This window comes from Panicum virgatum, chromosome 7N (genome assembly GCF_016808335.1).
Source record: "Panicum virgatum strain AP13 chromosome 7N, P.virgatum_v5, whole genome shotgun sequence".
In the NCBI taxonomy this organism is placed as follows: Eukaryota; Viridiplantae; Streptophyta; class Magnoliopsida; order Poales; family Poaceae; genus Panicum; species Panicum virgatum.
The window spans coordinates 436,673-458,714 of NC_053151.1; the positions used below are offsets into that span (position 1 = coordinate 436,673).

The following is a 22,042-nucleotide window of genomic DNA, read 5'->3' on the forward strand; positions in this document are numbered from 1 at the left end:
TTTCCACCCTGTTCATCAACGGGCCTTGAAACGTTTGGAAAAGGAGCTTAAACTTGACGAGGAGGATGCGAACGAGGTGGAGAAGGAGGAGGATGACGAGTAATTTGTATTTAGTTTTTAAATAAAATTATATAATCTTTATTTTAAATTATTATGTAATTTTTATTTTTAATTTCGATGTAATTCCTGAATTTTTAAATTTAATAAAATAAATTTGTTGTGCTACTTATAGTGCTCAACAAGAGAGAATGGAATAGAACGCGGCTGCAGGCTGAGGCTGCGGGCGGATGGTTGGAGCGCTGAGGTCGAGAGAAGGGTCGAGAGCTGACGTGGCGCTAACGTGTCTTGGCGGTACTAGGCTGATCGGTACCTTTGGAACCAGCCTAAGTTTTGGTGATTTTTTCCCATCGCCCCGGCGGCGAGCTCGAGAATGGTCGCGGAAACATTGCAAACATTGTGGAAGGAGGCAAGCACCAAGCACCATCGATCGACTTACCAACGCTCGGTTTTTGCTAAAGGGTGAGCAAGGAAGGGGTGGGAAGATGAATGGCGGCTGCGGGATGGAGATCGAGGTCCGGTGGCTATGGTGGCGGGATGGAGAGCAAAGTGGGCGGAGGCGTCGAGGAGGGAGCTGGGAAGGTGTGAGAGCTCAGGACTTCACGAATCGAGGAATGAGAGAGAACTCTGAATAAAGAGAGTACATATTAGAATTCCGTTTGAAAATCAACAAAGAGCAGATGGCAAATAATACTTAGCCTTCCGTCCTAATTGTATATTCCAATCCACGAAAGCTCGAGCCAGTAAATCGGCAAGACATACCACGAATTAGTTTTTAGCTTTATATAAATACTTCTATGCAAGAGTACTTTCAACATTGGAACTAGTTGAACAATAATTCTGAATAAAGGCAATTCACCAATCCAAGATAACTCTAAAAGCACTTTTAATGGCAAATCAGAGCACATAAGGTACATTGAACTGACCTAAAAGCAAAATTGTAATATACTGTTCACATAAATTCTTTGCAGGTTAAAATGAATTAATAAACAAAAAGAAACTAATGGACAAACAGAAGCTCAGGGACTCAGTCACGGTGTGTCATCCGGCCAGCAGAATCGCAACAAACACCAAGAGCAGGCACAATTAGCACCAAACGAATCACAGACTCACTAGATCCTAAGCTAGCTAACAGAAAATCACAGAAAAGGTCACTCGGCTTGAAGATGACGGCATGATGTTGTTGTCGTGCGGCGCGCCGCTGCAGCTGAGTTGGGCTTCTGTTTAATATGTAAATGGCGCGGTCGTCACTGTTCCTCGGATTGGAACCATCGGATGAACCATACATCCCAACTCCCAATGAATTCGGACATCTCCAGTGCGCAAGTGTTTACTATGGCAGTCTACAGGACACGGCTGCGCCGGCCACCTATAGCGTACGGATACACACTGCCCACACACGGTGGGCTCGAGCGGCACGGCATGCTCCACATTGACCGTGGTTCACAAGAGTGAGCGAACACTTGAGCCCTCGTTTAGTTCTCCGTGTAAATTTTTTAAAATGAAATCTTTTCATATTTAAAGTATTAAATATAAACTAATTATAAACCTAATTACAGAACTCGTCTGTAAACTTCGACACGAATTTATTAAGATTAATTAATTCGTTACTATCACATGGTACTGTAGCAGCTACTATGGCAATATAGTGTCTAATTATGTCTAATTAGGCTTATTAGATTCATCTCGTAATTTACAATAAAACTATGAAATTAGTTTTTTATTTCATTTAAATTTAATACTCTATGCATATGCCGCAACATTCGATGTTATAGTTTTGAGGTGTAAAATTTATGCAACTAAACAAGAGGCAAGAGGCAAGTGAGAGAGAAACCAGAGGAGTGAATGCTGCATTGAACAGTGAGCAGCGTCTGCCTCCGCGTCAAAGCTGCCTCCACTACGATCCATCAAAGTTTGACCCATCAAATCTACTGACCCATCAAAGCTGTCCTGCGGTGCTGCTGTCCCGTGGAGCGTAGCGGCAGCCTCCTAGATTCTCCACTGCTCTCGCGCATTCATGATGCTCACCAGCAGGCTCGCCCAATTCCTCCGTGTGACGCGCGTTTGTGCTGCTCACCAGCAGCCTCGCATTTGGTGCTAAGCTGAAAGCATTTTTTTTATTTAAAAGCAAGGCACCATGTGAAATTTCATAAGTGATGTTAGGTAAGGTTTCTGGGGTTGACATTTTTACACAAGGTTGCCCTCTGAGTAAGGAATTTACTGCATAAAACTTAGCTCGTTTTGCTTAGTAGATTTATCATGATAATTAAACTAAACAGATAAAGCTAGGATCATCTTTTATTTATTTAGGACAGAGCATGAAAGCAATGGGGCTCAAACTTTTCCTGACGTTTCCTTATATATATATATATATATATATATATATATATATATATATATATATATATATATATATATATATTCTGTCAATCTTCTGCAGGTACACTAACCGCGATTCGATAAGTTAAGAACGGTTAGAATTTATCGACTAGATATAATAGGGAGAGACGTATTCATGTTATGCAACCGTACTAACCGCGTAAGCCCAACAATAGTTGGCAATTATTTATCTTGAGAGGGCGAATAGGTCGTGCATGCATAGTGTGAATATGTTTGATTTGATTCCTAGAATTTGAAATTGTTACATGAGTCTTTTTAAGGGATTTCTAGTGTGGATCTTCATGGATATGTATTAGTATACTTAAATCATAAGTTGAGTTTAAACTTAATATTAGGAGCATGTTTGTTGAAACATTTAGATTTCCTTGGATGAAAAGATGGATTTGAGTCATGCCTTCATCCTTAGTCCCATCTTGATGTTCTAATGATCTTTTCGTTCCAAAGAATCTCAAGTGATGAAACTAAATCTAGAAATGGTACCTCAAGAAAGTCTGAACCATATAGCTGTCAAGCCTACACTTCATGATAGCATCATCATGGCACAATTACATGATGAAGGTATCAAAATCATCAAGGAAAAATTATCCCAAGGAGAAGCAAAGTACAAGTGTTTCCGAGTGGATCATAAAGGAGTTCTATGGTTTGAATTTCGTCTTGTTGTACCCAAGAATCACCAGCTTAGAAAACAAATCCTTGATGAGGCACATCTCTCGAAGTTTTCTATTCATCCCGGTAGTACCAAGATGTACCAGGATCTTAAGCAGAATTTCTGGTGAACTCGGATGAAAAGAGAGATCGCCAAATATGTTTCTGAGTGTGATGTCTGTCAAAGAGTTAAAGCTAGTCACTTGAAAGTAGCTGGTACTCTCCAACATTTACCCATTCCATCCTGGAAATGGGAGGACATCAGTATGGATTTTATCGTTGGCTTACCCAACACTTCGCAGAAGCATGATTCTATTTGGGTAATCGTTGATAGACTCACCAAGACCGCTCATTTTATTCCTGTGAATACAACTTATTCTGCCAAGAAGTATGCAGAGATTTATCTCGACCAGATTGTCCGTCTACATGGAGTTCCAAAGACGATCATTTCTGATCGTGGGGCTCAGTTTATTGCACGTTTCTGGGAGCAATTGCAAGAATCCCTTGTAACTAAATTGATTCGTAGTTCAGCTTATCATCCACAAACAGATGGGCAAACTGAATGAATCAATCAAATCCTTGAAGACATGTTGAGGGCATGTGCTAATCAATATGGCAAGAACTGGGATAAGTGACTAGCACTGGTAGAGTTTTCATATAATAACAGCTACCAATCTAGCTTGCAAATGGCACCATTTGAAGCGTTATACGGTCGAAGGTGTCGAACTCCTTTGAGTTGGTCACAAGCTGGAGAACGCAAAGTATTTGGGCCAGATCTAGTTACTGAGGCAGAAGAGAAAGTCAAAGTTATCCAGGCTAATCTTAAAGTAGTCCAATCAAGACAGAAAAGTTATGCAGACAAAAGAAGAGATCCTTTACAGTTCAAGGTAGGGGATTTCGTATATTTGCGAGTATCTCCTACTAGAGGTGTTCAACACTTCGGCATAAAAGGGAAATTGGCACCCTGATACATCGGACCATTTGAAATCATCGAAACTTGTGGACCAGTTGCTTACCGGATTCGTCTTCCTTCTTAGTTGGCCGCCATTCATGATGTCTTTCATGTATCTCAACTCAAGAAGTGCATCAAAGTGCCCACTGAGATTCTAGAACCACAAGATATCGAGATTGAACCCGATTTATCTTACGCTGAGTACCCAATCAAAATTTTTGACACCAAAGAAAGAAGTACTAGAAGGGAGAAAGTTAAAATGTACAAAATCCAGTGGAATCATCATACTGAGGAAGAAGTCACTTGGGAGACTGAAAATTTTCTCCAAAGAAATTTTCCCGACTTTCTTAGAACCAATCCAGGTACAAAATCTTTCCGTACTTATTCTTCCTGTAATCTCGGGGCGAGATTCCTTTTAGGGGGGAAGGCTGTGACACCCTAGGTGTCTGCACAGTAGAATTGCATTTATTTTGTGCATCATGTGCTTAATTTGCTTGAAAAATAATCTTATTTTAAAAATCTAAGGGTAGTTGTGTAAATATGATTTAATGCAGGGTTTTTTCTATAACTTAATTTGAATAGGGAGAGCAAATATTGCTTTTGGGGAGGGTTTATTTGTAAAATTCAATGTAATAATTGCTTGGCAGAAAATTTTGCTTTTTAGTTTGAAATTAAACTGAATTTGCATTAGAAAAGACAAAAGTCCATTAAATTCAAAATCCTTCCTATGTTTTCAAAATAACTCTTTAACCTTTGGCTCTGGACCCACCTCCCCTCGCCACGCCGCCCCAGCCGAGCTCCGCGGCCGCCACCTCGCCGCCGCCATAGCCAGTGCAGCACAGAGCCCTAGCACCCCAACTTGCGCGCGCCCCAGCACCTGGAGGAGTCCCGCATCACTTTCCCCTCCTTGCCTCGCTCGCTCTCTGCCCAGAACCTCCAGAACACCGCCGCCGTCCACCCGAGCTCCGACGAGATCAAAGCTCATCGTCGACCAGCCACTGCAGCCCTCTTCCGCCCACGCTGACCCTACCATCATCTTCGCCTTGTCCTCGCGCAGCTCACCGACCCCTCCTCATCCCCTATTCTCCACCGGAGCAACCTCGCCGCCGTACCCCGGGCGCCGACCGCCGCTGCTCGCCGTCGACGACCTAGCTCCGACCATCCCCTCGGCCTCCCAAGCCCACCCAGAGGTGCGCCATGACCTGGTGAAGCTCCCACGCCTCTCCACCCTCGCCGTCGGCGACCCGAGCCGTCGGGATAAGGCCGGTCAACGCCCACCCCCTGCTCTGACTCCGGCCAGGGGCATATCTGCTAGGATTCAAATTCTTTTAGGGGCCTATCTGCAAGATTTCATGTCTTTTCCTTTTTACTTTTAGGCTGAATTTTGAAAATGCCTAGAAATTCGTAGAAAAATTAGAAAAATGCAAATCCAAATGTTTTGGAATCCTTGTGACAAGAACTACAAGTTTTGTTACATGCATATTTTCAGTTCTTGTGTGTATTTTAATCCAAGAAAAAGAATAGCATAAATAGGCTTAATTTGTTCCATGAGTTCTAATCAGTAACTTCATGTGATTTTTGTCTAGAACGTGTCTTGCAGTGTTGTTATCAGCTGGTAAAAATTTGAAACCTTTTCGACATCTTTAGCTATGTCAAAGTTTCAAGATTCTTGAATATACTAGTTTTCCTAATTTATTTGTACTGGTAGAAATAATCAAGTTCTGTGTGTGAAACTTTTTCCATGATCACATGTTACTAAAACTTTGTTGTTATCTAAGTTTGGGAAATTTTTGATCTGTTTAACTATTTCTTTGATTTAATGCTGTTTAAGAAGACTTTAATTGTGATAAATAGTTACCTTCTTAGAAAATTCTGATAATTTTTGGTTTATTTTTGTCTAATTTATTACTTCAGTTTTGTGTCTAGATAAATTATGAAAAATTTATGAGCTGTTCATAATAATATGTTGTCTGTTCTGAAAAAGTTTGAGCTTCATAAGTGTTGTAGTTTGTCCTATAGAATTCAATCTTGCTCTAAATACTATCTGAATAACTGTTTTATTCTGATTAAATCGCTGCATGAAATGACATGAATTTTACAGGGTAGATTACTCTATGTACATCCTGTTTGAAGTAATTTTTGCTGAATTTAAATATTGTTTGTGTACTGAGTTACTCATTTCTTTGCAAATCATGTTTGACATGTTATATAAACTATTTGAAACTTACTTTGTAAGTTTAATCAAATTGTCTTGTGATGTTAACCATGTTGTTTTGTGTAGCCCAATGTATTTATGCATAAAGCAAAACTAAAATCTAGGAGTTATACTAAGCTGCTGGTCTCAACCTTTACTAACATGAATCTAACATCAATTAGGGGCTCCAGAAATGTGGGTGGAGAGGGGAGGGACGAATCTGTACGACATGGGGCATGATCTCAGTGGATCGTGGCAGCAAGGTCACTCTGCCACTTACAATACCCCGTCGCGTGTTTAAGTCGTCTGCAAAGGATTCAGTAGGGCTGGGCCTTCGGTTTCTTCGGCGTCGGTTTCGGTTTTCACCGAAGTTTGGGCTCCTAACCTGGCATCGTCGCTCCTGACTGTCTTCCTCCCGCCGCAGCGGCTGGCCGCTCAACCACCAGCGGCTGTCATCCACACCTACGCGTGGTCGAGCGCTGCGTCCCCACTCCCCAGCATCGCGAGTCCGCTCGCCCCAGCAGCTGTCGTCCGGCATTGCAAAAGGCCAGCCGCACTGATTCAACCTTGGGCCCCTCCGTCCTTGGCCGCCCCTCATCGCGTGGAGTGGTGGTGATGCCGTGCGGCCATGTCGCTTGGGGAAGAGATGAGCACGTGATGGGTGGCTTGGGATTACGGAGGAGAATCATGGTGGTGGCGGCGGCGGCTATGCGTGTGTGCGTGCGGCTTGATGGAGTTAGCATGTTGGGCTGTTGGGTCATGGTGGGCCGATATTGGTGCAGCCTTACGGAGACTGGAGATGCCATAGCGTTGCTGCGCGGTGTCGAGATTTCGGTTGGCTCGGTTGTTCGGTGCCGCAGCGACGAGAACCGAAGCCGAGCTGAAGATTTCGGTTTGTAAAAAATAAAAACCGAAGCCTAACCAAAAATCGAAAAAACCGTATTTTCGGTTCGGTTTGGCTTGGTTCAGTTCGGTGATCAGTTTTTGGTAAAATTATGCCCAGCCCTAAGATTCAGCCCGCCGCCCATGAGAAAGGGAGCTTCGAGGCGGCCTGCCACAGCTCATCGGCCGGGCAAGCTGAGCCAATGGCATGAGCCCTTGGGGCGCGAATGCCCTGATGTGGGTCGGGGCGAGCGGCGGGCACAGGCGCCGGTTGCTAGTTTGGATTCTAACTTAGAGGCGTTCAGTCATAATCCGACACACGGTAGCTTCGCGCCACTGCCTTTTCAACCAAGCGCGATGATCAATTGTGTGAATCAATAGTTTCTCTCGTACTAGGTTGAATTACTATCGTGGCACGGTCATCAGTAGGGTAAAACTAGCCTATCTCACGACGGTCTAAACCCAGCTCACGTTCCCTATTGGTGGGTGAACAATCCAACACTTGGTGAATTCTGCTTCATAATGATAGGAAGATCCGACATCGAAGGATCGAAAAGCAACGTCGTTATGAACGCTTGGCTGCCACAAGCTAGTTATCCCTATGGTAACTTTTCTGACACCTCTAGCTTCAAACTCCGAAGGTCTAAAGGATCGATAGGCCACGCTTTCACGGTTCGTATTCATACTGGAAATCAGAATCAAACGAGCTTTTACCCTTTTGTTCCACACGAGATTTCTGTTCTCATTGAGCTCATCTTAGGACACCTGCATTATCTTTTAACACATGTGCCGTCACAGTCAAACTCCCCACCTGACAATGTCTTCCGCCCAGATCGGCCCAGCAGAGCCAGGCCTCGGAGCCAAAAGGAGGGGCAATGCCCTGCTTCTGACCCACGGAATAAGTAAAATAACGTTAAAAGTAGTGGTATTTCACTTGCGCCCCAAGGCTCCCACTTATCCTACATCTCTCAAGTCATTTCACAAAGTCGGACTAGAGTCAAGCTCAACAGGGTCTTCTTTCCCCGCTGATTCCGCCAAGCCCGTTCCCTTGGCTGTGGTTTCGCTGGATAGTAGACAGGGACAGTGGGAATCTCGTTAATCCATTCATGCGCGTTACTAATTAGATGACGAGACATTTGGCTACCTTAAGAGAGTCATAGTTACTCCCGCCGTTTATCCGCGCTTGGTTGAATTTCTTCACTTTGACATTCAGAGCACCAGGCAGAAATCACATTGCGTCAGCATCCGCAGGGGCCATCGCAATGCTTTGTTTTAATTGAACAGTCCGATTCCCCTTGTCCGTACCAATTCTGAGTTGGTTGTTCGACGCACGGGGAAGGCCCCCCGAGAGGGCCGTTCTCGGTCTGTTCCCCGGTCAGCACGCGGCGGCCTGCTCTCGCCGTGGGAGCAGCTCGAGTAGTCCGACGGCAGCTGATGGGTTCGGGACCGGGACCCCCGAGCCCAACCCTCGGAGCTAACATGTGCCGCAACATTCGATGCGATAGTTTTGAGGTGTAAAGTTTATACAACTAAACAAGCGCTAGATAAAATGTGTTAAGTTTGCATAGCCCGTGAAAGTTTTCCCGGAAGCTTGCGGTGTAAGATTAGAGGAAGGTTTGCAATGCAAGCTTCAGACTGGTTGTTGCCGCGCCGCCCACACCCACCCGCCCCGCCCCGCCCCGCCCGTCGTTCCTCTCTTCCCCTTCTACCTCGCGCCGACACGAGTGGATCTGCTGCTCGTGGAGCTCCCTGCCGCGCCCTCTTGTGTGGAGCTTCCGCCCTTGGAGTAAGCGCTTCCCTCCGGCCTCCATCGAGCTTCCCTCCCCTTCGCATTCGTAGATCCCGGAGATCAGGCGGCGGGCAGGAAGACCACACCCGGCGTGTCTCTAGCCGCGGACCACGTGGCGGCGGACATGTTGCTTCCGGCTCCACTGGCGCCAAATACAGCGCCCAACAAGCAACCCTCCTCCGTGCTGCCGCCGAGCAAACCCTCGCTAGCGTGCCGCGATAAGTTGCGCGCGGTGGCGCACAAGTTAGCTGAGCAACCTGTTCATGGCACCGAGCCCGGGGCCTGGGGAGTCCTCACAGCCATCTCCGAGAAGGCCCGTCTCCTGCCGCAGGTGAATAGATTCTATGTTTGTTTTCTATTGTAATAAAATCTGCTAACTGATTGGAGTCTTTAATTTGGATCACCTGAAGGGAACGGATATTCCATTATGTGCCGATGAGCACTGCTTTGGCCGCACAGTCCATGATCACCGTTTCAGGATTTCTGATATATTGGTCAGCTCATGCCATTGCAAGATATATATGGACACCGTGTTGAAGGAGTTGAACCCCAATGGGCCTTCACCCATTTTTCTCAAGGACACAAGGTTTCTATCGATTCTTGATCTTACTCTGTCAATCATAGCTATTTTTTCTTCAATATAACTAGCTGTAACTGTGCAGCACAAATGGCACATACATCAATTGGAAAAGGTTTAGAAAATCTTCAGCTCCAGCCAAGCTTACTCAGGGGGACATTATATCATTTCCATATGTTGCCCATGACGGTATGTGTCCACTAATATTTTGAAAACTTTGGTCCTCTGTGCTCCATGCATACTTGCTCATGTAGAGTTTGTTTTATGTTTAGTTATCACTATGATGCTTCTATTTCCCCTTGTATGCCTTAACATTTTTTTTATTTCTACAAACTGATATGGCCTTTTTCTGCCTATTAATTTTGCAGAAGCTTCCTACACATTTGTCTACCGTGAGGTTACTGAAATCCACTCAGAAGAGAATGGAACAGCCACTAAAAGAAAATTTGGTGATGGAATGTGCTGCCTTATGTTTTGTTGTCGCATTACAACTATATGTTACAAGTTCAGTTTTTTTTTACAAATATTTGTATCTGACTCTACAGGTGAGGTTGGTTCTGAAAACAAGATGCTAGAGGACACTATGGTTGGTTCTGCTGATGGTCCTGTTTCGCTAGATGTTAGAAGACCGCAAAAAACTAGAAAGGTAGGTAGGCTACTTTAAGATGCTAGTTTTGTTACCTGGTAGTTTTCGAATTATATTAATTATTATAACCTACATAGGGTCCCAAGGAACAACTTGCATCACATTTTGCCATGATCAAGGAATTGAGGACTGAAATAAAATTGGCTCATGTGCGGCATGAAAAGGTATTTGGAATGACCTTATTGTTCCATAATAGCTTTTGTAGGATAATATCTTGTTTCTTTTCCATTAAAATTGTCCTTTTTTGTTACCATACAATATATTAGTAGGAAGTTGTAGACATAATCATTTTACAATATCTTATAATGTAGGAAGTGAAGGAGTTAAAAGATACCATAGCGAGTTCACAGCTAGCTCTAGTGGGGAATCAAAAACGATTTGATTTGGTTAGTGAATTAAATATGGAGTTAAAAGGTACGATAAAGTATCTTGGGGAGAGGCTCGATGCATCTGATAAATCGCAAGCTGAAGCTGGCAACACAATTAATAGGTAATTCACAAGTACTAATGAAATTCTTTTATTAGGACCTTCAAATAAAGATGACACTCCACATTCCCCTTTACATTTTACTTGATAACCACAATCATAAGGGGCTACTAAATGTATTCCAATATCTTCGAAAATCTCCTAGATTGGAATGACAATAACTTTTTTTATTATAAAGCAAGCCCATATATAATATAACAAAAAATTACTCACTCGTAAGTCGAAATATTTTCAGGCTGAAGTTTAACATATGTAAGCTTGAGGCGCAGTTACAAGAGGAGAGGAACTTGAGAATGGAGTATGATAAGTCTTCAGAAGACTTAAAATGTTCATGCCAGGAATAGAAAGAAGTTATTAGCAAGCTTCAGGTTTTACTTTTCTCTAATGATTCTATTCCGTTTTTTATGCTTTGTTGATGATTTCTGAGATTCTTTGCTGTTATGTTCAGTTTATATTGATTTTTCCCCCCTAGCGCAGGATAAAACTACCTGCACATATTACGCTTTTGAACTGCTTTACAGAGAGGAGCTGAAAAAGCTAGAGAAAAAAAAGAAACAAATAGATTAGTTTGATTCTTCATCGGCATTGGAGGGCAATTCCAGCAAGGTGGAGACTGAGATAGGTGATCTGAATGCAAATACCAGCATCCTAAAAGCTGAGATAGCTGAACTGAAGGCCATTGCCAGCAATCTAAAACTCAGATAGGTGCTTTGAAGACAAATACCTGCATGCTGATGAGCTTTGAGTAGCTTCTGAAAGTGATGCACCTTGTGACTTTGGTGCTTTGTCTCTATGTCGTCTTGTTTTTCAAGCATTAAGGTTTTTCGGTTCTGAGCTTATGATGGCCGTATTAGACATGGATGATGGTGTGGCATGGCCTTGGTATCGCTTGGTGTTCCCATGCGATGGCTACTTGTGTATCAGTCCAATTGGTGGTGACTACGCAATGTGTCTATCCGTCTCAGCTTCTACCAGGCGTTGGCAATTTGTGTATCACTTTAGTTCCTGTTACTTAAATATTACTCCAACCCCCCATTTCATTAACAGAATCTTCTCCAAGTGGTGAACTGGACACAGCTATATACTAAACTAGGCACCCCCAATACACAGCGAGACATCCTAGTACGCCACAATGGATCCAATACAATGCAATACAACCCTGTTTGAAATGATGAATCAATCATTAGTTGTCTTGAGACAACAAAAAATGGTTCATGGGTTTCTATGTTTAAAATCGCGGGCTAAGATATTTAGCGGAAGCCCTTCCAAAAAGCTAAGAGAACTATAGCGAAAGTTATAGCGGAGCTATCCATTTAGCGGTTTGCAAAAAAATTATACATAATGTGGCCAATAACATCAGTAATGCAACCAATTTCAGCAAATTTTTCATAGCCATACGTCCATAATACATACAAAATTAGCATAGAACGGGATCATGAAGGGGGCAGAAATTGATACATACAAAAAAATTATACATAATGTGGCCAATAACACCAGTAATGCAACCAATTTCAGCAAATTTTTCATAGCCATACGTCCATAATACATACAAAATTAGCATAGAACGGGATCATGAAGGGGGCAGAAATTGATAGAACGAGATTAGTACCTTCAAGAGACTCTTGCATCGGCGTTCGCATAAGCCTCAACTCTTTGCTCCGCAAGCATGCTCAGTTTCGTGAAAGCCTGAAGCAAACTTAGTTTAGCTCTTCGTGCATTTTAACCATAGCAGACAATAGGACAAGATACGAGTAGTGGAAAGCTAAGGGTATTTTCATTGCAAGTCTTTGCTGGAAGCCTGAGTGCCTGACTAACTGACGAATGTTATAGTTGGGATGGAAAAATTAAAACATAACAGTTTTAAGGATGAAAATAAATACCGCTGTGTACGGATCGTCAGATGGCTGGTCTAGGTCCTCTAGGAGAGGACGAGAAGCAGTCCCCACTTGAGCAATACGTTTCGCAAGTGCATCCAAAGGCACCTCCAACCAAACAGATAGACCTTTCTTCATGTAATTCCTGTTTTTTATTTAAAAAAGGAAAGCAATCATAATTACTATTTTTCTGAGAACAAACAGCAAGTTCAAATCACAAGACGGGAAACCAAAGTTATTCTAGTACCAGTTGATTGGCCTAATAACAGCACCACCTCCGGTTGCAACAACTAATCGCCGCATTGAGGACAAATCCCTCAAGACATTACTCTGCAACACAGGAAAGCAGAGGAACATGAAAGTGTCATTCCATAAGGCTTTCTATTTTCATTACTAAAATGACAATAACAATTCAACGAATTACATAAGAAGATATATAAAAGTTGTCAAAGAGCAAATAAAATTCAGCAAGCATTTACCTCATTCTCTCTGAAAAACGCTTCACTATGAATCTTAAATATTTGAGCAACGGAAGACATGCCAACTGCTTGTTCTACCAAATTATCACTGTCGAAGAATGAATAGCCCAAAACTTCAGCCAATATCTTTCCCACCGTGCTCTTTCCAGAGCCCATCATTCCTGCAGTAAGAACTCACGCATTAATTTCTGATGAGGCGATACGACAGATCAATATATAACTTGGTCAACAGAGAAGTATCGGAAGTTCAGAACTAACCAACTAGGTAAATGCACCGCCCATTCAAGTGGAACATAACTTCTTCTGATTTCCTCTGCAGTTATGATGGAAATATATCACAAACAATGGCCTAAACGCAAGAAAAATATGATGGCACATGCGATTTAATTCATATTAGAACTTTGGCATACTATTTGTTTACCTTTAACAAGAGGGCCTCGTCAACTGAGTTATGCACGCTCCCACTGCCTATTATTCGAGGTAGGAGAGCATGCGGTGAGCAAGTTATTGGACACCAACAGATATTGATGTAACAACAAATAGGAGACATCATCATCAGATGTCAGCAGGTGAGCGAAGTCAACATGTTTCACATATCAACACTTTGGAAATAAAGAACTGATAGGATGTCAGCTTACCTTTGGAAGAGGAATAAATGATCTATTTTTGAAAAGCTTCGTTATGTCACTGGACCTTGAAGGCTTCCATCCTTTCAGGTCCCCTACCAGCCGCTTCAAGGATGATGACTGAATACATTTCATAGTAATAGGGAGTTTAGGCACTGCTGTTGCAATCCACCATGCCAATGAACTATGATATGGTGCTAAGAAAGAGAAAAGCTACTCAGAACAGTTTAAAATTTAAAAGAAGCAGGCTTTAAAGTTGCACAACAATGCAGGGAAGTGACACAAAGTTGGTGTATCCTTCTTTTCTTCCTTTACACCTAGTTTGTTTTACTGGCTAAACTACAGTTCAGCAATTGCCAAGGAGGCCATCTAGAAGCCCTCGTTGCTCTCTATCGCTACACTTGGCATTGCAGTGGCTTTTGGTAGCACGTCTGCTTTGCTCCTGACAAAATACTCTCCAGTCACAAAAAGGTCACTTTGGAAACCGATAGTCACCAACATGCTACTTTGACTACTAAGTACGAGTATAAAGTATATGCAAAATGTAGCAAAGACTACTAATTATGAGTATTAAGTATATGCAAAATGTAGCAAAGCTATAATATTAATAAATTATATGTCAACCAATCTAGGATATCGATGGTCAGAGTAAACATGCTGATTGAAAACAACCCAAAATGGCACAAACACTCTTCTTTTACTGGAGAGAGCATAAATCAATTAGTAGCCCCATTTAATAGCTGTAGCGGTAATTTTTACTAGAATAAGTAAATTTCTTTGTACTAATCAGACCTCAAAGCAATGCAGTACAACACTGAAAAAGGGTGGATGAAGGAATCTTGTCAGGCCTGACTGTGCAGCCTTATGCACCTATAGAACTAGAAAGGCCAGAAAGTAGTGTCAACTTGCACAATTCATTTTCAAACCAGGCAGAATAAGACCATGCTTTGCAGGAATATAATGATAAAAGCCCAGCTTGTACTCACGAAGGATAAACATAAATAGGCATTGCTTTTGCATTTTTTTTTCTCTCTAAAACAAGCATGCCATTAGGCCAAGCATAATGATATCTAGTTTAGATACAATCCTGAACTAGTAAATTATCCAACGGGCAACGGCAACCAACTATAAAAAAAATATGGCTTCGTGCCAATGATATGGCCGCCACATCAACCACAATAAAGAGCGCTTACAGGAATATTCGGCAGAATGGGCTAAGCAACATCAGCATGATAAATTGTTACTAATTTGGTTCTCATCACGAGTCACTATCATTGCAACTATTACGACCAGAAGCATTAGATGGAAAAACTAAAAGTTAGTTAGGCACCTTGCGTGGTAAAAAAAAAATGTGCAGAAACAAATACATGAATAACTGGGAGAATAAATGTTTTCTGGACCAGTTGCAACAGGGGAGGATCAGAAAACAAGCATATCTTCTTTAGCAGGTTGGCAAGAAAATTACCAGCGGAGACAGACGAGCCAGATTACGGAACAGCAGAGTCCTCTATATTTAAGCAGAACCCACATAAGAACCAACAACCAAATATATAATTGAGTGCAAGCAGGTAGGGCTAATGGAGCTTATACGGCTTACAGGTTCTTTATCCTTAGGTGCTGCTGTTGATGCCTCTGTTATGTTCTGCCCACATATCAAAACTAGAGGTCCAGTAAGTTGATCAAACATTTCCTCTACCTTTTCAACAAATTCTCTGCGATTTGATCTTGGAACTGCCCTAGACAGCCACTAGGAACTGTCTGGAAAGTAAACAATGGCTGGTTGTAGAGATGACAGTACCTATTTTGTAAACATAACATTATAGATAAGTTTATTAAGCAAATCATAAGGACACAAACACTCGTGAATATTGTCACTCGTACAGCAGACTGAGTGGTGAACCTATGCAAGCAGATGCATGTACACGAGAAAGGAATATATCAAGATAATACAAGTTATATACAAACAGTTATATTAAGATAAAATACCTCGCAAAGTGCTTCCAGTGCAATATGCCAATCTTCCGCCTGAGTATCATGGTCATGCTCAATATCCTGAGCTAGAAGTACAAAAAGAAAAGAACGCTAAATTGCAGGCATGTCCAAACTGAATATAGCAATATGGACGCTTGGGACTAGAAGCATACTGTCAACCAAGTAAACTGCTGGTTTAGCATTTTGCACTTTGTCTACTTCATCTTTGTTACCATCAGCCACCCTCTCCTCAGGAGGGTCAAATATAACAGCCACTTGATCACCATTGATCTCATACACCTCTCCACGCTGTCCATTTGATAAAGTTCTGCAATTATAATAGATAGAAGAATGTTCAATTATAAAGGATTTGTACTTACAAATGTTGAGAGATAATAATGCATCCCCCATTGGCAAAGGCTCGAGCATGCAATATAAGGAAATACAACCATGAAACCAAGTCATCCATCAAAACCAATGTTGGGAATAAGGCTAAGCAAGTGTATGTAACTATATAAGATTCTGCATCTATGTCTCATTTATAAAACTAAGCAGTATAAGAATACAAGCGTTTCCAAAGAAGTGGTGACATGTACAATTTACATGTACCAAGCAATGTTAAAATGAACTCCGCTTATGTTGTCTCAACATAGTAGGTCCCAAGCCCTGGTAAAGGAGGAGGGTGCGATAGGCTTGGCGAGCCAGCAGTGAACCTAGCCATTCTAATGGAGATGAAACCCAAGAGAAATCCGTTGGGGCGTAACCCTCTTAGCGACGCGTCATATCGGAATCCGGGTATGGTGTTAAATGGGCAAGGGCCGGGTCGTCTCCCCCTTGGTGACGCGTCGTGTCGTGATCTGGGCACGGTGTTAAGTAAGCAAGGATCGGGTCGTCATTTTCTGAGTGGTGCGCTACATCGGCACCTGGGTGTAGTGAAAAATGAGCAAGGGTCTTCACATCTCTCTCGACAGGTGCGAAGGGCAAGGAAGTTAGTCGAACCAACTAGGATTCGTGTAGGTAGTTGGAATGTAGGGTCCCTTACAGGTAAATTAAGAGAGTTAGTTGACGTAGCAACTAGGAGGCGTGTAAACATCTTATGTGTTCAAGAGACTAAATGGAAGGGCCAGAAGGCGAAGGAGGTGGATAATACCAGTTTCAAGCTATGGTACACAGGGACAGCTGCAAATAAAAATGGAGTAGGAGTTTTAATTGACAAGAGCCTAAAGGATGGAGTGGTGGACATGAGAAGGCTAGGGGATAGGATTATCTTAGTTAGGCTTGTTGTTAGTGATACGGTCATGAACGTAATTAGTGTGTATGCTCCCCAAATAGGTCACGATGAGAGTGCTAAGAGGCAATTCTAGAAAGATTTAGATAGCGTGGTTAGAACTGCACTTTCTAGCGAAAAGCTTTTCATAGGAGGAGATCTTAATGGCCATGTAGGTACAACAAGGGCAGGTTTCGAGAGGATTCATGGAGGCTTTGGGTATGGTAGTAGAAATCAAGAGGGAGAGGAAGTCCTTTTCTCCCTAGCTGACAAGTGTGCCAGGGCCGCTGAGGGCCGCGCATGGCACTCAGCCCCCCAAGACGGAGACGCCAAGGCTGGTGGCTACCGTCCAGGGCGGTGGCAAGAAAAAGAACCAGGGTCGCGGGGAGCCACAAGCCGGCGGTCTGGTCGCTGCAGCAGCGGCACCAGCTGCTGCGGCAGCGGCTGGGGGCCAGAATGCGCATGGTAAGCGTCCGCGCCCGCAAGGTGGCAACGGAGGTTCATGCCCAGTTCATCCCACCGCTCGCCACAGCGCCGCTGACTGCCGCGAGATCTAAAAACTTGCGAAGCAGGTCAGTGGGCGGTGTGAGCAAGCCTCCAAGGACGGCTCACCCCCTCCTCGCCAGCGGTCTGGCAAGGAGAAAGCCTCCGACAGTGAGGCCGCTGCCGGGGAGAAGGAGCTGGGGTACCAATCCCCCGCTCGGGAGCTGAAGGGCGTTTACAGCCACGACAACTCTGACTCTGACAACGAGGAGCGCCGCAAGAAGCTGTACGTAATGTACAGCGGAAGCTGGGAGCTTGTCTCCTGGCGGGACGTAAAGACCCTTCGTCGAGAGGTCCTTTCGGCGAAGCCGGGGGTCCCGAAGGCGGCGCCGCACCACAGGTGGAGGAACACCACCATCTCCTTCGGGTCATCTGACTGCCCGGAGAACATGGCCGGGGCTGATGTACTACCTCTAGTCACCGCCCCTGTCATAGCCAACATCAGGCTCTATCACGTGCTGATTGACGGTGGGGCTGGCCTCAACGTCATCAGCTATGCAGCGTTCAAGCAGCTGTAGATCCCGGAGTCCAAGCTGACTCCCTCTCGCCCATTCTCCAGAGTGGGCCCACATCCGGTGTTCCCTCTGGGGAGCATCACTCTGCCGGTCACGTTCGGGACTGAGGAGAACTTCCGCACAGAGAGCGTCCAGTTCGATGTTGCGGAGGTGAACCTCCCGTTCAATGCCATCATTGGCAGGCCGGCTCTCTACCGCTTCATGGCCATTGTGCATTACGGGTATTTGGTCCTGAAGATGCCTTCCCCTGCCGGTGTCCTCACTGTGCGGGGTGACCGCACTGCTGCCGTCGCTGTAGTTGAGAAACTGCATGCTCTGGCGGCAGAGGCTGCACGTTCCGAGGAGGACCCATCCACCTCGCGAGCCAAGGTGCCTGCCAGGGCACATAAGGTTCAACCGTCCGACCCAGACAATGTTCCCGTGAAGACCGTGCAGGTCGGAGCGGATTCCTCCCGGACCACCCGCATCGCGGGGAACCTGGAGGAGAAATAGGAAGACTCGCTCATCACTTTCCTTCGGGCAAATGTGGACGTATTCACCTGGGAACCGTCACAAATGCTCGGGATCCCTAGAGATGTGATCGAGCACCATCTGAGGATCTACCCTGACGCCACGCCGGTACGCCAGAAACCTCGGAAGCAGTCCGTGGAGCGGTAGAACTTCATCCGTGAAGAAGTCCGCAAGCTGCTACACGCTGGCTTCATCAAGGAGGTCCACCACCCCGAGTGGTTGGCCAACCCGGTCGTCGTCCCAAAGGCCAACGGGAAGCTTCGGATGTGCATCGACTACACCAGCCTCAACAAGGCATGTCCTAGAGACCCCTATCCTATTCCACATATGGATCAGATTGTTGTGACATCCCAGAGTTTTAAAATGCTAAGCAAGAAATATTAAATATGATTTCATGCTTAATAAACAAGAAAAATTCAAATTATGCATTTCTTTTGGAAAATAATATAAGTGTATGTATGTGTGTTTATGTGTATATGAAATTTTGCACATAAAATGACAGGTCAAATGAACCATAGTATTCGAGGTTTTAAATAATCTTTCAAATTTTAAACAAATATGCTTTAAAAATAATTTCTAAAATATAGCTCAAACGAACTTTGGTCCAAAACCAAAGTTATAGGTTTTCAAAAGACGAATAACTTTTGTGTTCAAAGTTTTATGAGTTGCCACACAAAAATGGGAGAAAACTTTGAATTTCGAAGCATATAGTACCTATTCAAATGTACTCAAGTTTCAAATTTGATCTTTCAAACAAAGCCTCAAATGAACTTTTGCCTAAAACGAAAGTTGTAGATCTCGAAATTTTGAGCAAGTTTGGTATTCAAAAGGTTTTCATTTGAGGCCATGTAGAAGGAGAAAATTTGAGTTGACAAAATGAATTTTGAACTTTGATATAATTACGGTTTTGCACTCACCACCATCTCTCCTCTCTCCTCTCTGTTTCTCGCCGTGACGACGTCGTTCGCCGCCGGCGTCAGCCACGCGCCGCACCGTCGCCGCGCCCCGGCCAAACCACCTCGCGCGCCCCCGGTATCGCTCCAAACCACTCCCTCCTGGCGTAGCGCGCAGCTGCCATGCGCCCCGTAGCCTCTCCGCACGACACGCCGCCGAACGCCGTCGCCGCTCTCGATGTCGGGGCCACACGCGTCGCCGCGCCGCTGCCCGCGCCGCCGCTCAAGCCGTCCTCACCCTTTCACGACGCCAACTTCGATTTCCCCTCTTCAGCTCGCTATTTCCCAGAGCCGAACCCTCCTCTCCGTCGCTCAGAGTGAGCTTCGCCGCCTGCCATGGTCGCCGCCGCCCCTGCACCCGCGGAACCCCTCCTTCATCTCATATCGGCCCAAATTGGCACCCCAGCGACATTCCCTTCCTCCTCCCGAAGCTCCCAGACCAGGCCGCCCCACCCTAATGCCGCCGGTGTGCCGCCACCGCGGAGCAAAGATGCCGCCGCCGCTGTGGACCATCGCCGCCGCCCTGCTCCCGCGGAACCCCCTCCTCCACCCCACCCCGAACCAAATCAACCCCGCAGCCGGCTTCACCTCGCCACCAGGAAGCTCGCCGACCCCTCCGCGCCCCCGCTTCCTCACCGGAGCACCCCTGCCGCCGCGCAGCACTGCCGCCAGCGCCCGCGGCGAGCCCGCCTCCGGTCGTCCCAGCTCGCACCGAGTACACCCCTAGGTAGCTCTTGGCCCCCTCCTTTTCCCCACCCTAGCCCTCGTCGCCGGCGAGCTCCCTCGCCGGAAATCCTAGCTCCACCGCCTCCCCTGCTCTGCACTCCGGCCAAGGGCCTGGATGCAAGGGTTTAAAAGATTTGAGGGGCAGTTATGCAAATTCTAGGGACCCCGTTGTAAGGTTTAGTTAGGTTTTTCTAAATTTTGCTGCGAACTTTGAAAATTCATAAAAATTCGTAGAAAAATTGTAAAAATGCAAATCCAAATGTTTTGGAATCCTTTCAACAAGATCTACAAGTTTTATTACATGTACATCTTCAGTTTCTAATTACTTTTAAATCTAGGATAAAGATTAGAATAAATAGCATATGATGGTTGTAGGAGTTCCACACATGAACTAAGGATGATTTTTAGACAGTAGTTGTACATCACTGAATAGAGTACTCCATACAAATTTAATGGCTAGAAACCAACTTTAACTGGGTGTTTTATCGGATCTTATTTTAGGCTAGGATCAAATATCACATTTGTGTTCTTGATGTTCTAGTGCATATTTTTGAGTGAAACTTTTTCAGCACACTTGATATACTACTAGAATAGTAGGATAAAATTTTGGAATCCATTACAACTGTTTAACTATGGTTTTGATTTAATCCATGTGTAATAGTGCTATTTCATGATAAATAGTTCTAGTGCTTAGAGAAATATGAAACTTTGTCCAATTGTGGCAGTTGAGTTAAATAGCTCTAGGTGCTTATGTTAGTGTGTTGTACCTTATGAATTCTTAGCATGTTGCACTTTCATGCATTCATAAAATATGTGTTGTTGCATTTCATTTAGGTACGATAGGTGAACCACGTGAAGGATGTGACGTTGGAGCCGAGCCAGAAGATAATGAATAGTGGACACATCTAGAAGATGGACGGATGGATCCCAATGTGCATGACCGATAGACGATGCTCACCGAGCAATTATCCTCTAAATAACACTGACCTAGTGTTAATTCCAGGCAAGCCCCGGAGCATGTCCTATATATTTTAAATTTATGCAACTTATTATTATTCCTATCTACTTGCGCATTTAAGTTTACAGGAGTTGCTTGGAACCTTAGCTGCATGATCCTAGGTTTCTATGCTTGAACACTAGTATGTGTAGGTCGCTAGTTGGCTAGGCTAATGGTTCGGTAGAAGTCGAGTGATTTCCTGTCACTCGCGAGAATTATAGGAGTTGAATGTTTACTACATGCTGCAACTATAAGGCCTACGGGCGGGGTCAGGGCACTATATTTCTGGATGAGACCCCGTCTGTTTAGTGAAAAGTTGATAAGGTCGCAGAGTGTGGTAGTGGTGGTTAAGCGTTTGAACGTACTAACCACATGCCGAGAAATATGGTAATCGGTAAGCTTGAGTACTGGATTGCACCGAGGCCGGAACATACTCCCCACCGTCTTTGAACGTTGTTCTCATGCGGCCACATGCGGGTGCAAGAAGGCTCACGACCCGGCGTCGTACCATGGCGTGGATTCTTGTAGTCGAGGGCGGTGGGCCTGTTCCGTGCAGCGGGAATTGAAGGGAAAAGTCTCGTGGGCGAAGCAAGACGTCGATCCCCATGCGTGTGTGTTAGATCTGCCTGGTCAGGTTAACAAATTCGATTCGAATCGTCCGCTTCTCACGGTTTGGGACTGCTTAACCCTTTTGCCACATAGAGCAAGAAGTGAAAGATGATGATGATGAATATGGTTGGTTGGATGATGAAAGATAATTGTTTCCCACCATGTATGCTATTGGATAGATTCTCACCTAGAATGGTTAATTGAACTAGAATTTGGAAGCTAAAATATGAAATTAAGGATCTACTCTTTACTGCTTTTCGGCAAAACAAACCCCTCAAGCCAAAAGACTTGCATGTCTAGATTAAGGGCTAAGTATACCCTTAGTCGGGTAAGACTTGCTGAG

At 44.4% G+C, this 22,042-nt stretch overlaps 2 protein-coding genes and 1 long non-coding RNA gene across 11 annotated transcripts; 1 reads left to right on the forward strand and 2 right to left on the reverse strand.

Moving 5' to 3' along the window:
- The first annotated feature begins 8,722 nt into the window (after window positions 1-8,722).
- LOC120681692 lies at window positions 8,723-11,614 on the forward strand. Of its 9 annotated transcripts, none has more exons than XM_039963300.1 (8): window positions 8,723-9,250; window positions 9,330-9,505; window positions 9,582-9,685; window positions 9,865-10,142; window positions 10,220-10,306; window positions 10,454-10,632; window positions 10,865-10,997; window positions 11,102-11,614. In XM_039963300.1, exons 1-7 carry the CDS (start codon window positions 9,044-9,046, stop codon window positions 10,971-10,973), a joined length of 1,140 nt encoding a protein of 379 aa, XP_039819234.1. In that variant the 5' UTR covers window positions 8,723-9,043; the 3' UTR covers window positions 10,974-10,997; window positions 11,102-11,614. The 9 variants fall into 9 exon arrangements, 6 of the variants coding, with proteins under 6 accessions (XP_039819234.1, XP_039819232.1, XP_039819235.1 ...); XM_039963298.1 differs by having other exon boundaries at window positions 11,151-11,614; XM_039963301.1 differs by having other exon boundaries at window positions 9,865-9,951; window positions 10,042-10,142; window positions 10,865-11,614.
- A 550-nt stretch (window positions 11,615-12,164) lies between these two features.
- LOC120682906 (shikimate kinase 2, chloroplastic-like) lies at window positions 12,165-13,690 on the reverse strand. Its single transcript, XM_039964926.1, has 7 exons — window positions 13,671-13,690; window positions 13,404-13,446; window positions 13,241-13,295; window positions 12,983-13,143; window positions 12,751-12,833; window positions 12,510-12,648; window positions 12,165-12,315 (listed from the first exon to the last, which is right to left on the reverse strand). Exons 1-7 carry the CDS (start codon window positions 13,688-13,690, stop codon window positions 12,241-12,243), a joined length of 576 nt encoding a protein of 191 aa, XP_039820860.1. The 3' UTR covers window positions 12,165-12,240.
- Window positions 13,691-13,698: 8 nt separating this feature from the next.
- On the reverse strand, window positions 13,699-15,702 carry LOC120681752. The gene is made up of 4 exons (XR_005678057.1): window positions 15,595-15,702; window positions 15,206-15,406; window positions 15,074-15,115; window positions 13,699-13,728 (listed from the first exon to the last, which is right to left on the reverse strand). It is a non-coding gene; the product is annotated as an uncharacterized LOC120681752 (long non-coding RNA).
- Window positions 15,703-22,042: the final 6,340 nt, after the last annotated feature.